The following is a 14732-nucleotide window of genomic DNA, read 5'->3' as shown; positions in this document are numbered from 1 at the left end:
TTTGATTTAAATCAAATTGATTTAAATTACTAGTCAGGAAGACTAGATTTAGTCATGGATTTCTACATAAAAGTGCATTATTGTTGGTTGTTATAACCTTAATACATATTCTTCACAACTCAGAGATAGATGTAGGTTTCATTTTTAGAAGGTACACACTATACATTTTTAAACAGTGATTTATTTTGAAAACTTTTCAGATTAGTTTTACAGCTATATCAGAAAATGAATGATTGGTTATTTCATTTACCAAAGGTAATTGAAGCAGATATTTATGAAGTCATGGGGAGGTGAATTATCTCCAATTCAGCAGGTTAATCATTAATATTTGGAGGATTTTCTCGCCATGCTATATTAGGAGGAGAACACCACCAGATGGACATTTAAATTGTTTTATTTAACTAAAACAACGTTAAGTATTCTGGATTTTTTTTCTTCAACAACGTGCATATAATATTTTAACAAAAGCATAGGCCTCTCCCTTCTCACATTTATCTCCAGACCTCTTCTCCTTGTCCAGATCTGTTCCACCCCCAACAATCTTCTATTCACTGAACTTTTTGAAACTTTGCACTTTTTGAGAGAGGTAAGGGATTGACTCTGTGTACACAAATTTGCAGAGGAACAATAGAGTTGGTCTGTTTCTCACCTCCTATATTTATTTATTTAAAAACATTTTTGCTGTTAACAAGCATGTTACCTCTGGAGACACACATCCACAGTTTGAGAACTGCAAAACTCAGCATCTCTGATGGTATCTTCGAGACTGACAACTGAGTCCCATTGGGTAGATAGAAAGATTAACCTAAATAATCTATACAGATGCCTGTGGAACCCCATAAGATTGGGTTCCTAATCCATGAACTATTGGAACTCATTTACAAAACTTTTATTAAACATTACATGAATATATTGTCTCATACTATAGAATTAGAATTTATAATTCCTGTTCTATGATGAGATATCTTTGAGCTATAATGTATCTTAATTAAAACTATCTTTAAATAGGTTTTTTCCTCAAAAAGCATTTTATTAAAAACCTGATTTAAATAAAAAAAATCTGATTTTTTTTTTAATAATTGATTTTTATCCACCCTGCTCTTGCTACTTCTGACTGAATTGCTCTGTTCCAGATGAAAGCTGTTCTTAGCCCTCATTTTTCCCTGGTCTTCTATCCTACTGTACAACTGCTCTGTGTACCATTCATTCTGTTCCATCTACTACTACCTGAGTTGCTCACCTCTGCCAAACAAAAACCACAGAAAAATACTAGTCCACTCACAATGAGAAATTGGACAGAATACTAAATTTACTTGTTCATGATTTGGTTAATACTATAAGTATGACCGTACTGGGTCAGATCACTGGTCCCTCTAGCCCAGTAACCTGTCTTCTGACAGTAGGCAGTGCCAGACGCATCAGAGAGAATGAACAGAACAGGACTCTTAGAGTGATCCATCCTTGTCATCCCCTCCCTGTTTCTGGCAGTCAGAGGTTTAGGGACATGGGGTTGCATACCTGACCATTTTGGCTAATAGCCAATGATGGACCTATCCTCCTTGAACTTATCTAATTATTTTTTGAATCCAGTTATACTTCTGATCTTTGGTTTTAAGCAAAAATATTAGGATGCTTTTTTTGGGCCAACACAATCTTGCAAGATGTGGGTAAGCTAGAAATAAAAAGGATTTTGAAATGGGAGCATCTGCAAGCCAGTAACTACATAGGAAGGCATATGTAGTTGTCCTAGAAGACTGTCTTCTAGTATATTCAGATGAAGGGAAAGTACTGCAGTTATTATATTAGCAGATTGGATTATAAGTCAAGTACATAACATCTGACTTCCTCTCCATTATGGGCTAGATTGTAGCAGTTAGTGGTGCAAAGCAGGACTACCTCTCAGGCAGGGCTGCTTAGTCCACATTAAGATGGAATATATTGCTCCCTTTGTGTACCAGCACCAATGTGTGGATGGGTAGTTTAGTAGATATAAGCCTCGGTTGCATCTTTTTCCCGTTTTCTCTGAGGAAGCAGGAGTGAGCAGTCAGTATGCTCCATCTGAAGTGCAGGGACTGCTGTTGGGGGAAGCCCTTGTGCAAGATTGGGGAGGGTGGGGTAGGCTGTTTGCACACCTCCCTGCCCTGCATAGCCCAGGAAGACTCTTGCAGTGTAACTAAAAGGAAACTGACAATTTGAAGCTCATGTTCTTCCTTACATATACAAACCGCTTGTTATGCAAGTACTACCTTCGGAATTGTTGAATAACGTAGTTTTAGGCTGTTATTTAGGCCCTATGTACACTACAGTTAAGTCGACGTAAGGTAGCTTACATACACCTAATTATGTCAGTATATGCACTACGGCCTTGTCCCACTGATGTAAGTGCCTTACTATTGAGACATAATAACTCCACCTCCAGAAGAGGCATAGGACTTATGTTGGTGTAGTTAATGTGACGCAGTGTCTGTGTAAACACACTGTTACTTTTATCAGCTGTTGGCTGTCTTGTCAATTTCAACATTCCATGCTAGAGCTTTGGCTGCCCCCAGGTCCCTGCTCTGAGCTGGGCTGCACCTGCCCAGCTCCCAGGTGGGGAACCGGGAAGAAAGAAGCCCAGGAGGCTGGCCCCCATTCCATATGGGGAGCTGAGCCCTGGCTGCCAGCCTCCCCTCGCACTGCACCATTTCAGTCAGTGGAAGCACTCCTGGTGAGGATGCACACCACTGACAGAAGGAGGGTAGTGTGGTCATCAAGTCGATTTTAAGTCTGTAGTGTAGACATGCTCTTAGGAGGAGAGAAGTCTGAAACTTTATATATGAAGCTTTTTTTAGTCTCACTTTGAGTCTTTGTCCCATACATGGCCCCAGTTAAATTGATTCTGTATTCTTTATGTAGAATTAGGGCTTGTTTACACTAACCGCACTACAGCACTTAGTGAAAACATTCCCAATGCTGACAGGAAAGCTTTTCCCATCAGTGCAGGTACCCCACCTCCTCGAGAGGCAATAGCTATGTCAATGGGAAAAGCACTCCTGTTGACACTCTGCTCTCTACACCTTAGGTTAGGTTAGTTATAACTACATCACTTAGAGGGGTGGAAAATGGACACCCCTGAGCTACATAGTTACACTGACATAAGTTTGTAGTGTAAACCAGGGCTTAGAGCAGATTAACAATGCAACAAATGTGTTTGGACAGAGGGAGGGTATGAAAGTGCGTGATAGCTTGTACCACATGCTGTAAACAGACCAGTGCTCTGAAAGAATGTTAGGAAGGGGAGGGAAACAGAGGCTAGAGGGCAACAGCATGAGTGGAATGTAAAATGGATAGTACTGAAGCTGCCATCCTGAAAGATGACTTCCCATGTGGAAAAAACTGGGTTTTGTTGGCTCTTCACAAAGTAGTACCAGATCCTGTACTGTTGAAGAAAAAAATCAAACTCTTGTTTTCACAAATCACATGGAACAAGCTACATTGTGTTTTGTTACAGTGAATTGTTGGGTTACACCATGTAGTTGAGAATAGAATTTGTCTCCAAGGTATTATAAAACTTAATTGAAATTTTGACTCACTTTTTAACAGGTGACCATTGATGGACCTTAGTGGAACTAGGAACAAAATAAGATCCATGACATAGGCAAAAAAATAGTTTATTTTCCAGTGAATACATATCTGAAATGTCATCTCAGCCAGCTGTACCTGCTTCTGGAGTTCTACATACCCCAGTGCAGTGATACTCAGACTTCAGTGGTTCAGGAGCCAAATTACTGATGAACGTTACCCAAAAGAGCCACAGTAGTGTGAATTCATTTTTTCATTTTACATAGAGACATTATTCTCTCAGCATAATGACTGACCAAGTATTTTATCAACTACAATTGATTTATAACATAGTAAAAGCATCCTAATTTGTTGTTAATTGCGTGTTTTAATATCATGTGCTGCAAGGAACCACAAGAGGCACATTAAAGATCCACTGTGGCTCGGAAGCCCCAGTCTGAGTATCACTGCCCCAGTGGCATATATAACAGCCAACTGTATGTATTGAGTTAAGGAAATTGTGATCATGAATACTAATAAAATATCCAAAGAAGTTTTGATTTCTGCTTTTGTATCTAGACATGATGGTATTGTTGAGATAGCCCAGCACCTGGAATTAAAATAGTTAGGGCAAGTTCCTGAGTGGTGTTAATGGAGTTACTCTGTTTATAATGAAAAGGAGGACTTGTGGCACCTTAGAGACTAACCAGTTTATTTGAGCATGAGCTTTCGTGAGCTACAGCTCACTTCATCGGATCTTGGATTATTGCTGTGCTGTTTATAATGGTGTAACCAAGAACAGAATTTGGACCTCCATTTTGAGAAAAGTTTTACTGCCATGTATATATTCACAAGGATGTGATATTTCTGCCAAAGCGAAAGGAAAACATGAGTTAAAATACCTTGGCTTCTAACTGTTTTTAAGCCCACTGTAATACAATCCTTACCACACAGTACAAGTACAGACACACAAAGATGTGACACTGTAATTCTGAAGTGCAGTTTTGGCATTGTGGAAACTGGGAAATGAATGTGCTGAAATATTAAAGAGAAAAATTTGGCTTAATTTCCATTGAGTTGTATTAATTAGGTGCACATTATCATAATGAAATATATAAAATACTGTGCTTGTATAGAGAGCTAGAGTGGAATTTTGTGGGTCACTGATGCCTAAATTGAACATACTGGAAATTGTGCCTAGTGTGTGGTAGCTTTTAATAAAATTTTCAATAAACTACAAGAGATGAAGCATGTAAATAAATGCCTTGGGGCTACTGTTATATGGAAGGGACATAGAAATTCTCTAGGGACAGTACTTCTTAAGTAAGTATTTTGAGAAATCTAAGTAAAATGTTAGTAATCTAAGTTAAAATAGTGCTGAAACCCAGTTGTTTGGGGTCAGAAATGAAAATCAGCTGTTTTTAAAAGAAAATATTTGGGTTTTAGTCAACAAGTTACATTTTTTTACATAAACCAATTTTTAATACTAGAACAAGTTGACATTCATTGTTAACTGGAACTTCAATGCATGTTCATTCACATGACTTCATTTGGGAGTCTAGGCTTAGGAGAGATGGGAAAAAGAGTGTACCACATGTTCCTCGCCCATTTAAGTGGTAGATATCTCTAAACAAAGAAGGGAAACGGCTCCTTGCTTCACAGTGTACTTTTACAATGTCCAAGCCAACTTTCCAGGCCCCCTTTCTACCAGATACTCATTATTGGGCCAAGTTTTCAACTTCAGACATGCTGTCTATTTATCACGTACCAGTTTGAATGATGGAGAGAAACGTGGTGCCTCTTTTTTCTAGGTTTAACCCTAAAATTATTGACCTAAAAGTTGTTCTCAAATGGTTTTGTGTAGTCATCTGGGATTCCTCCCCTCTCCCATATTTTCCATTTATTCTTGCCATTTGCATGACCTTCCCTTTAGTAAGGAGATGTGAATATGGCTTCTTATTGAGCTAGGCAGTGCCAGTGTGTTCAAGTTGTTCCCTCCCAACAAAAGAGGTAATATTCTACTTGGCAATCTTTTGGGATGCCAGTTGATGGCCGGGGCATCAAATGGTCAAGGTTAAACATTAGGGAAGTCTACATCACTATAACCTACTGAGTGACACCCTTTTTTGACTTAGTGTGGGATTTTAAAAAAAGCCTGAATTAGAAGCACAAGTCCCATGGAAAGTCGGTGGAACTTGTGCTCCTGAGGCACTTTTAAAAATCCCACCATTTATGGCCAATTTAGTTGGTCGCAGCTTAATGTTGTCCACCAAGGCCGCGTGGAAAAAAAAGTTGAAAATAATTATTTTATGATGACTAAAGTTCAATTCATGCCCTGTGTTTCATAATCTCAAGTGCTGTGGATACAGTTTTCCAGCCTTCCTCGAGAGATCAAGAAAGTGAGTGTGTTGAATTGGAGGAGAAACATCCACCTAAAAATGGATGTTGTGCAGTGATGTTTGTAACTTAGTTTTCTTTACTCTGAGCCACTTTGCTCCCTAACGAAGATATAGAATCATAATTTAGGATGGCAAAAACTTAGCAGATCAGAATCTATCTCAGGGCCCTTCAAAGGTTATGGATGTACTTTCCCAATAGAATCTTTTTCAGAGGTTAAACTGATTATAGTTGTTGTGAAAAGGTAGAGAATGATGTACTTCAGTCATTATTAGCCCCAAATATCCACAGCTTGCTTTAAACTGACTCTGTGACATAAGAAGAAATGGTACAAAGAAATGGGGTACATTTTTACCTCTTTTCTGTTTGTGTTTGCATATTATATCCAATACTGCTTACACATGAAAGAAGCTTTAATTTTTTACTGTAGATTTTTCTGTGAAAGGGGATTTGTGTCTAGAGCATGACTGTGAAACTGCAAAGTGATCAAGATTTAAGCATTTTAATATAAGCATCAGCCAGGGAAATCTTAAGATTCCTCTCAGGAGTGGTCTAATTATTACATAGTCCTGCCTTGATTGCAGGGGTCTAGATGACCTCTTGAGGTCCCTTCCAGTCCTACACTTCTGTGATTATCTTGCTGAAGTTAAGACTTCGGGGGATGGAGAGCAAGGTTTGCAAGGTAAACAGTATTTTGTGTTATTAAAATGTTAGTGTCCATAACCGAAGGTTATCCTTAAAGTGCCGTAAGCTTTCATTCTGAAAGACTTTTAAGATTTTTGTAATTTTCTGAAAGTTTCATTGAAAGGCTGACATTTTCCAGGTTTGTTACTTAAGTGTGAATTTTTGGGGGAAATTGGTGCCATCTGTTAAGGGTATTTCCCTTATACAAAGAGAGGGCTATGTCTCATATCAGTATTTCTGGATAAATAGATTCATAGCAAAAATCAATGTTTTAATTTTAAATGTACCAAATAAAAAGTAGAAAAGAAAAAGGAAATATTGGCAAAAATTTTCTAATGGTTTACTCCAAATTTATTGAACTTATCTAGACTCAAACAAGCTCTCTGAAAATGAAAAACCTCATTTCAGATAGGGAATTAATATTGCAAAGCATTTGCTATTGGATGTATTGCATTCATTATAGATATTATCGTTTGAGATGTATGCATAACAGTTTAGTTTGATAGGACGGACTGTCAAAGTATCTGAAGACTTTAGAGTGGGATCTTCTGTTATTTCAGTTAATAGGTTTTATGTTTCCGTACAAATTCCTTTGACATTTTCCTGTATCAGCTGCAACAGTAGCTGCAACAACAAATACTCTGTTTGCTTACATAACCTTCATGATTCTAGTATCTGAGTGCCACACAGACATGAATGTACGTATCCTCTCTACATCCCTGCGAGGCAGGGAAGCATAACCCCTAATTTATAGATAGGGAGCTGAGGAATAGAGAAATTAAGTGACTTGTCCAAGGTTACATAGGATTGGAAATCTGTGGCAGAGTGGGTAATTGAACCCAAAGATCCAGCATCCCGTCCAGTGTCTTAACAACAAGGCCATTGTTTATCTCTGTGCTTTTGCCTAAACAACTAAAAGTGTATGTTCTGTTTCACACAGAACTTGGAAGAAAACCAACGGTGGCTTGATGTTTTTGTATTTTTGGCACCTGCTGGTTAGTCTGTTTTCAAAGACTTGAAATTTGAAAAAACTTCAGATGAAGTCTGATTCTAGTGAGAGCGAGAATGTGTCCAAGTTGGAACACTACTTTGATCTTTTTATTTTACCTTCATTTTGTTTGTTACCTCTTGCAATATACGTCTGATTTGTATTCTTGTGGCCCTCAACTTTTGTCTCACTTGAATCCTCTCCCTTGATAATTTTCCTTCTCAGTTCAACTCCTTCCACTATATTAGTATGAAGATGCTACTTAGTTACTTTGTGCAGAGGTAGGAAAGGGCCAGATGAGCACAGGGACATTTATCATCTCTTGCTTCTAAGATAACCACCTCTCAGGTCTGTAACTCTATCTAGAATTTCTTTAATACATTATATTTAGAAAGGCTCCATCTTGAGACCTGCTGCAACTCTTTATTTTGTAACATCAGGTTTTTACCCTCTTGCCAGGAGGAGGAGGAGATCAAAAATATTTCCAATGTAGGCAATCTTGAAAAATTACCAACACACTGGAGGGTTTGATGGTATTGACTTGCCTGAAAAGTAACAAAATGGAAGAGGCGGCAGCAGCATTCCAAGGAACGTCCAATATACTATAAAATGCTTCAAGCCATTTTCCCACTGAATGCATGAGGAAGCTCTTGTGAGGATAAAACATTCTAGCTCATCTCCATTTTCCTCCTCCCAGAATCTGCTAGAGTTGCATTGGGATCACATGCACACATGATACTTTCACATGAAGCAGACACACTTCTGGGAATACAACAATTTTTTTGCATAGCCGAAACAGGTGGTGTGAGACTTTTTACATGCTTCTGGTGTAGTGACCAAGTGAACCCCATTCTTATTCCCGTATGGTATCGTTATTCAGAATTAACCTACTTTGAAAGGTTACAGCCTTTTTCATAGGTTTTGCTTATCCCTACGAACTTTCCCCCTCCTTCCACTCGTTTAGCATTGACCTTAGTCTGCCTGTCTTCCACAAAATCTTGGCATTGCTGGTGGAAAAACCTTCTCTTACAGAGTTGCTGCTGTTTTGAATGGACTTTCTATATAAGTCTGTCTTAGTGACTCAATTTCTTTTCAACTCTAAGGTAAAAGCATACATTTTTCTCTTATCCCTTTTTAATTTCCCCCTACTTCTGTTATTAAATTACATGAAGGATCTTGGGATACAGGTTCTATTAAATACCTCATGCAAAATACATTTGTACCATAGTAAATATGCCGAATGTTACACTACTCCAGATTATTCTAGGTTTAAATCTCTCTTTTAACTTGGAGAAAATCCAAAAATTTGATTTAATTTTGAAGTGCTTCTTCAGTTTTGTGCCAAATGTTATAAAGTCATACATCTTCCCCACAGTGATGGGAAGAATTTAGGACATCATTACAAAACCATTGATTTTAATATATTCTCTTGTTGCGTAAATTTATTGTGCCTAACTAATACTTATGACATTTGCATTAATTATGATGCCATAAACAATATTCAGGGGTAATAAGACCATGAAATGTAATTTATTTATGCTTGATAAAGTTAAAATTAAACATGGGTTTTATGTATATATCTAACTGTAATGTAGTTCTTCTCTTTTTTTGGCTGTTAGGAGTTTATAATGTTTCCCGTCTTTATGAATATCATGGCATTTTACTTGGAAGTTTTAAATGAAAAATGCCAAACACCAGATTACAAATCATTAGTTTTTTTTAATCCCTAGAGCAGTGTTAAAAGCTCAAATATTTTATTTTCCTCTCTAAATTGTTAGAAAATATTTACCATAAGGGTTTCAATCTACTGTGAATGAAGCAATATTAGCATCTATTTTAAATATAAACCGGTGGCATGGTTTCAACTGTAGTGTGGGTTAGGGCACAACATTCAAAGACACACAAATGTTTTACATCTGCAGTTGCCAGGAGTTAAGTTCCAGATGTCACAATGAACTCTTCGTGGAACCGTCCAGTTATTTTCCTTGTATTTGGACCTTACGCTAGATCCTTAAAAGAATTTTACAGAAAACTACAAAATACAAAACTTTATAAATACCTCTCTCTCTTCTCCACAGTCATAATGAACGGAAAGTGACCTGCAAGCATCCGGTAACAGGACAGCCATCGCAGGATAACTGTATTTTTGTTGTGAATGAACAGTAAGTGAAATATGCTTTGCACAATATAAAATACATGCATTCTTAATTCATAAATTTCACAATGAGCGCCAATCAATGTAGAAATTGATTTCTTTTATAATCTAATTCTTCTGCACTTTGCTAATGCAAGACCAAAGAAGCACAGTAAAACAATTAAAAAGAAAAAAACTAATCCAAATGGGGCTTTCTATGTTTTAATGAAGTGTTGGGGCCATTATTTCACTGTTCACTTCAACTACCCTACCCAATTTGCATGCAGAGTAAACTAATAGATTTTTAGCAGAATTGTCCAGAAGGCTACCAGAAAGTACATTTTTGATGATCCGTTTGAATTGCTCTGGAATATGTTGGCAGTCCATATCTCCTGTAGCAGCTAGTACTCCTTTTCCATTTAATATTGTTATTCCATTGCCCTGTCGAACTTCGCTAAGCAGGTGGATGATAGATTTGTTGACTACTGTTTCGTTACTCTTGCAGAATAAATCATGAATTACATGATCTCCTTAGACCTTCCTGAATGTTTAGGGGAATCAAGAATTTATTTACAGTAGTAATTCCTGATCTCTGGTTGTGAAGTGGTTGAGCCTTGTGTATCTAATCAAATTACCAGACTGAACTTCAGTAACACTTAAGGAGCCTCAGATATTCACTAACATGATATTGGTGTACAGCATTCTCTTACTACCTGTGCTGTGTGGTAAACCATGAATTTGAATTAGTTTAAAACAACTTTAAGAATTTCCTATAGTAGAATTAAGTTTGTCTTTGCTATACAATTTAATGACCTTCTTAATACTTGGTGCAGATAATTTTCTCATGAAATCTGAATTGCTTGCTTCAAAATTGGAAAAGTAGGACACAGCCACTATTAGAGAATATCTTAGGGACACTTTTTTATATCAGTCTGCACACACAGCAGGTTCTAGTGTTATTGAATATTCTGTTTTCAGGACAGCTGCAACTATGGCATCTGAAGAAAAGAAAGAACGAACAGTAAGCACAATAAGTGACGCTTCCAACTATAATTTGACATCAGATTATGCTGTGCATCCAGTGAGCCCTGTGGGCAGAGTAAGTCACTGTATCCACATTTATTTATTAATGTAAAATTATTCAGTTATTCCATAAGATAGCAAACAAAGTACTGTAATTAAAGAGAAACTTTGTAATTAATTTTCCATTTTAAAAAAGAAACAAAGCATATGTATATCTCCGGGCACTTGATAACCTGAATGTTTTTATTTGGAAGCTGAGGTGTCTGAAATAACTTATCACTAAAGCTGTAATTTGTGTCACAGGTTCTTGGCTCTTATGACTTTCACGTTCTGAGATTGTCTTTGGTATTAGATGTCTATCTTGTTTTGTATATGAGCAAATGTGTGTTTGAGTGGGCATATAGGTAAGGGTACATGTGGACGATTGCACTGTGTTTTGAAAGATTTGACCTAACATCCTCATGGCAGGAGTATGGAATTATAGCAATTTGCAAGGGATTGGTTGCAGCCCTTGAAAGCGGTTATGGGAACAGACCAACATTTACATATGGCAAAGGTTACATTTTAACTAGCAACCACCAGTACTAGAATTTCAGTGCAATTAGGTAGGAAAATTGTTCAGTAGCCCATGAAATCATAATCAGTCTGTTTTTTGTTTTGAAGTCTGGTCTTGTGGTTAAAGCACAGGACTGGAAGTGAGGAAGCTTGAATTCTGTTCCCGGCCTTGCCTTATTTGTGGGATCTTGGGGAAATCAACTTAACTACTTTTTGCCTCAGTTTCCCCCATCTGTAACTGGGGGGTAATACTTCTGTGCCTCTCAGAGATATTATGAAGCAAAAGGCTTCAATTTGAGGCCACTTTGTAGAAGGAGAGTTAACTTACTACAAAACGGAAAATTTTCATTGGGTTTTGCCAGGATAGATTTATAATCTTCAGAAAAAGTTAGCCAGATGATATCTTGGTTAGTGATGAGATTAGCAGTGCCATCTGTCTTGTAGTCAACAGTTAACATTTCTTCTTGAGTATTTTTACATTCTCAGTTGCAAACAAAACTGTTGAATTAGGCACTGAAAGACTGTACCCAGCAAAATGGTTTTCCTGAAAATGAATCAGATTTGCAACATATGTACTTTGAAGTATTAGTGTTAATTGAGCAATTTCTTTAATTTCAGCAAGTTTGGATTGAAACCCTGTTTATTTTCTCTGGGAAAAAATAAACATTTTACGGTTGCCCATAAAATAAAACGTTTTGAGCATGTTGGAGTCTGCTGTTAAAGCAGCTTTTGTTTAAATGGACACAGTCAAATAGGTCAGGCAAAAGCTTGACCTACATTAAAACCATTATCTACTAAGGAAAGACTTCCAGATTCTAGAAAATGCATTAATCTAACAGTGTTGCTGAGAAAATAGTAGCAGTGTTGATTAAAAAAAAAAAAAAAAGCTATTGTTAAGCATGACCTTACAATAGTTGCTAAGCCCCTACAGGGACAGCCATCAAAAAAGCACAATAAAATCTTTTTCTCAGAACCGTGCTGACGACATCAGTGATGCTGATGCAAAATTATTACAACAGAGCTGTGTTAGAGTTAGTTATGTGGGGTGAAATGTGGATGAAGGGAAGGGGACATATATTCACTTCCATTTGGGAGGCAGTCAGGAAATTAGTTTAGGGCTTTTACGGACAAAATTAAAATAAACTACTTACTGTATTTGGTTAACAATGTACTGGAACGAAATGGAGATGAGCATCTAAATTGTTAAGTTAGAGGCTTTGACTTTTTTATTGAATGGGATTTATTGAGATACTTTTTTAGAGAAATCAGGCTTTTGTTTTTATACTAAAAGCTATTCTCATTATTCTTTTTTCAATTACTAAATTAACTACTTAAGATGTTCATGTGAATGGTATTCAAGTTACTTTAAACACAGTTATCAAAAATAAACTTGTTTCTATGATTGTACCATTTTTAATAGTCCAGTCTCCGAAGACAAGCGTCTGCAACATAGAAACCATAGTTGACACTAATCAGCCTCTTTGGCAGTTTCAGAGGGCCCATGGGTTGAATGCATTTAAGACTGTTATTCCCTTGTGCTTAGAAGTGGCCCTTCAGTGATAGTATTGAGGAACTTCCGCCCAGCCATGAGGAGATCTGTGCTATCAGTTTTGATGTCCACCTCTATCTATGAATAGAGGACTTGAGGTGCCAGGGCTGCCTTACCAACACTAGTCTCTCACAGTCTGTCTTAAAAATAGTATTATAATGCACGAGAAAGAAAATAGTTGGGAGAGTAGTTATTTAGGTTCTCCATAAACTAGGGAAAGAGAGAAAGAAAAAGCTACATTTGGTTACTCCTAAGAAAAGCAAAAATATTGGTGGCAATTTATTAAAGTCGTTTGTAAACTCAACCATTTTCAGGGATGACTAATAAAAATTGCTAATGGGTTTATCTAATTAGTTGGGGAGATCATGAATTTCATATTGGGTGGGAACAGCTCAGTTGAGATAAAGGAATGTTTCAAGGCTCTTGGGAGTACAATGCTGCTCTTTTTATTAATATAAACCAATCCAGAATTAGCATAACAATATTTGTAGAAAATTCTGTTTGCAGTTTTGTTCAAAAAAGGCTGACTAGAGTCTAAAGCCACTATTCAGAGGCTGATACAAAAGATGAGGTGAGCTGAGTGAGACCAAGCAGCAAGGGGCTTGATTAAACACTCAGGCCTCCTTCTCTTGTTCCCATCCTCTCTCCACGCAAAAATAAAATAAAATGCTGACAAAGGAGAAAGTGGAGATTCATGCCAGAGTGGTTCATGCCATCTTTCCAGTCAGCCTCAAGTGTGTTCTAAATTCAAAGCCACCTGTCCAACTTTCTGGTTTCTGGAAAGGAAAAGGTGCTCTTTTACTTCCTTCCCATCCTAGACCAAAACGTACTGAAGGTGGTGTGAATGGAGCCCGGCACTCTCCCTCTATAGCCTCATGGCTGCTAAAAGGTGGAGTGGTGGGAGAGTTTTTCCATTATTCTACTCTTATTCCAGTCTCTCTTTCAAAGTTGGTATCCTCCATTTATTCTGCAGATGGTATTAAAATCTTTATAAAGGCCTTTGTGAATGATATGATCAAATCCCTATAGCACATACAGGGAATATTGTTTAATAACATGGTATGTACGTGCATAGGCAAAATTGTACAGGTCTCATGGTGATCTCTGTGGCTCCAATGTCTACCTCTGCAGTACTTCATAGCTTTCCCAAGCATTAGCAGACATTGGGTTGGGAAACTGACATGGTCCTTGTTAGGTTCATTGTTGCCCACAAACTTCTGAATAATACCAGCACTGCCCAGTCTTCTCTATTTCCCTGCCAGTACTTGGAAGATTGAAGCAGCATTGATGCTGGAGTTGCCTACAGAATTAAGAAGGCAACACTGCATTGGTTCATAATTGGAAAGTTATCAACCATAAGGGTTAGAAACTTACTTTTAAACAAAAAATTAAATTTGGCAGAAATTGATTGCTTAGATTCACCTCATCACAACCCACCCACATTACAAGGGAAAGCTTCCAATTCATTGCTGACATTTCCAAGCCTAGTTTTAAAATGCTTAATCAATAGTTTTTTTCTTTTCTTTTTTTTTTTTTTTAAATAAAAAGATTTCAAACAAGTGGACACATTTTGTTTCTGGTCAAACAAAAACATTTTTTTTTTTCATTTCCAGTCATCCTTTTTTTAAAGGAAAGGAAATGAAGGGCTAGATTCACAAATGGTTGCTGGTGATAATTGAATTGCTTCCTCATTTGCAGCCTTTAGACTAGCGGTTAGGGCATTTACTTATGATATGGGAGATGTAGGTTTAATTCCCCTATTTGTCTGATGTGGGGCAGGGATTTTAACTGGTCTCCCACATTGCAGGAGATGCCCTATTCATTGGACTATAGGGTGCCCTATTCATTCAGTGCTCCCTCTC

The 14732-nt window shown here is 37.4% G+C and overlaps 1 protein-coding gene across 31 annotated transcripts in view; it reads left to right on the top strand.

Moving 5' to 3' along the window:
• PLEKHA5 (pleckstrin homology domain containing A5) overlaps positions 1 to 14732 on the top strand; it is a 261450-nt gene that overhangs the window by 133923 nt on the left and 112795 nt on the right. For 30 of the 31 annotated variants that reach the window (XR_005227918.2, XR_006288348.1, XR_005227919.2 and 27 more), the window contains 2 exons: positions 9688 to 9771; positions 10722 to 10842. Coding sequence is in view for 26 of the 31 variants with exons in the window: in XM_037916034.2 (XP_037771962.1) it covers positions 9688 to 9771; positions 10722 to 10842 (205 nt within the window). In the remaining 5 variants the exon portion in view is untranslated. Of the gene's footprint in view, positions 1 to 9687; positions 9773 to 10721; positions 10843 to 14732 lie in introns of those variants that run through there. The other variant, XR_005227922.2, reaches the window with a different exon arrangement.

The sequence above is a fragment of the Chelonia mydas genome, chromosome 1, assembly GCF_015237465.2.
Source record: "Chelonia mydas isolate rCheMyd1 chromosome 1, rCheMyd1.pri.v2, whole genome shotgun sequence".
In the NCBI taxonomy this organism is placed as follows: Eukaryota; Metazoa; Chordata; order Testudines; family Cheloniidae; genus Chelonia; species Chelonia mydas.
This window is presented reverse-complemented; position numbering and strand designations above follow the sequence as displayed.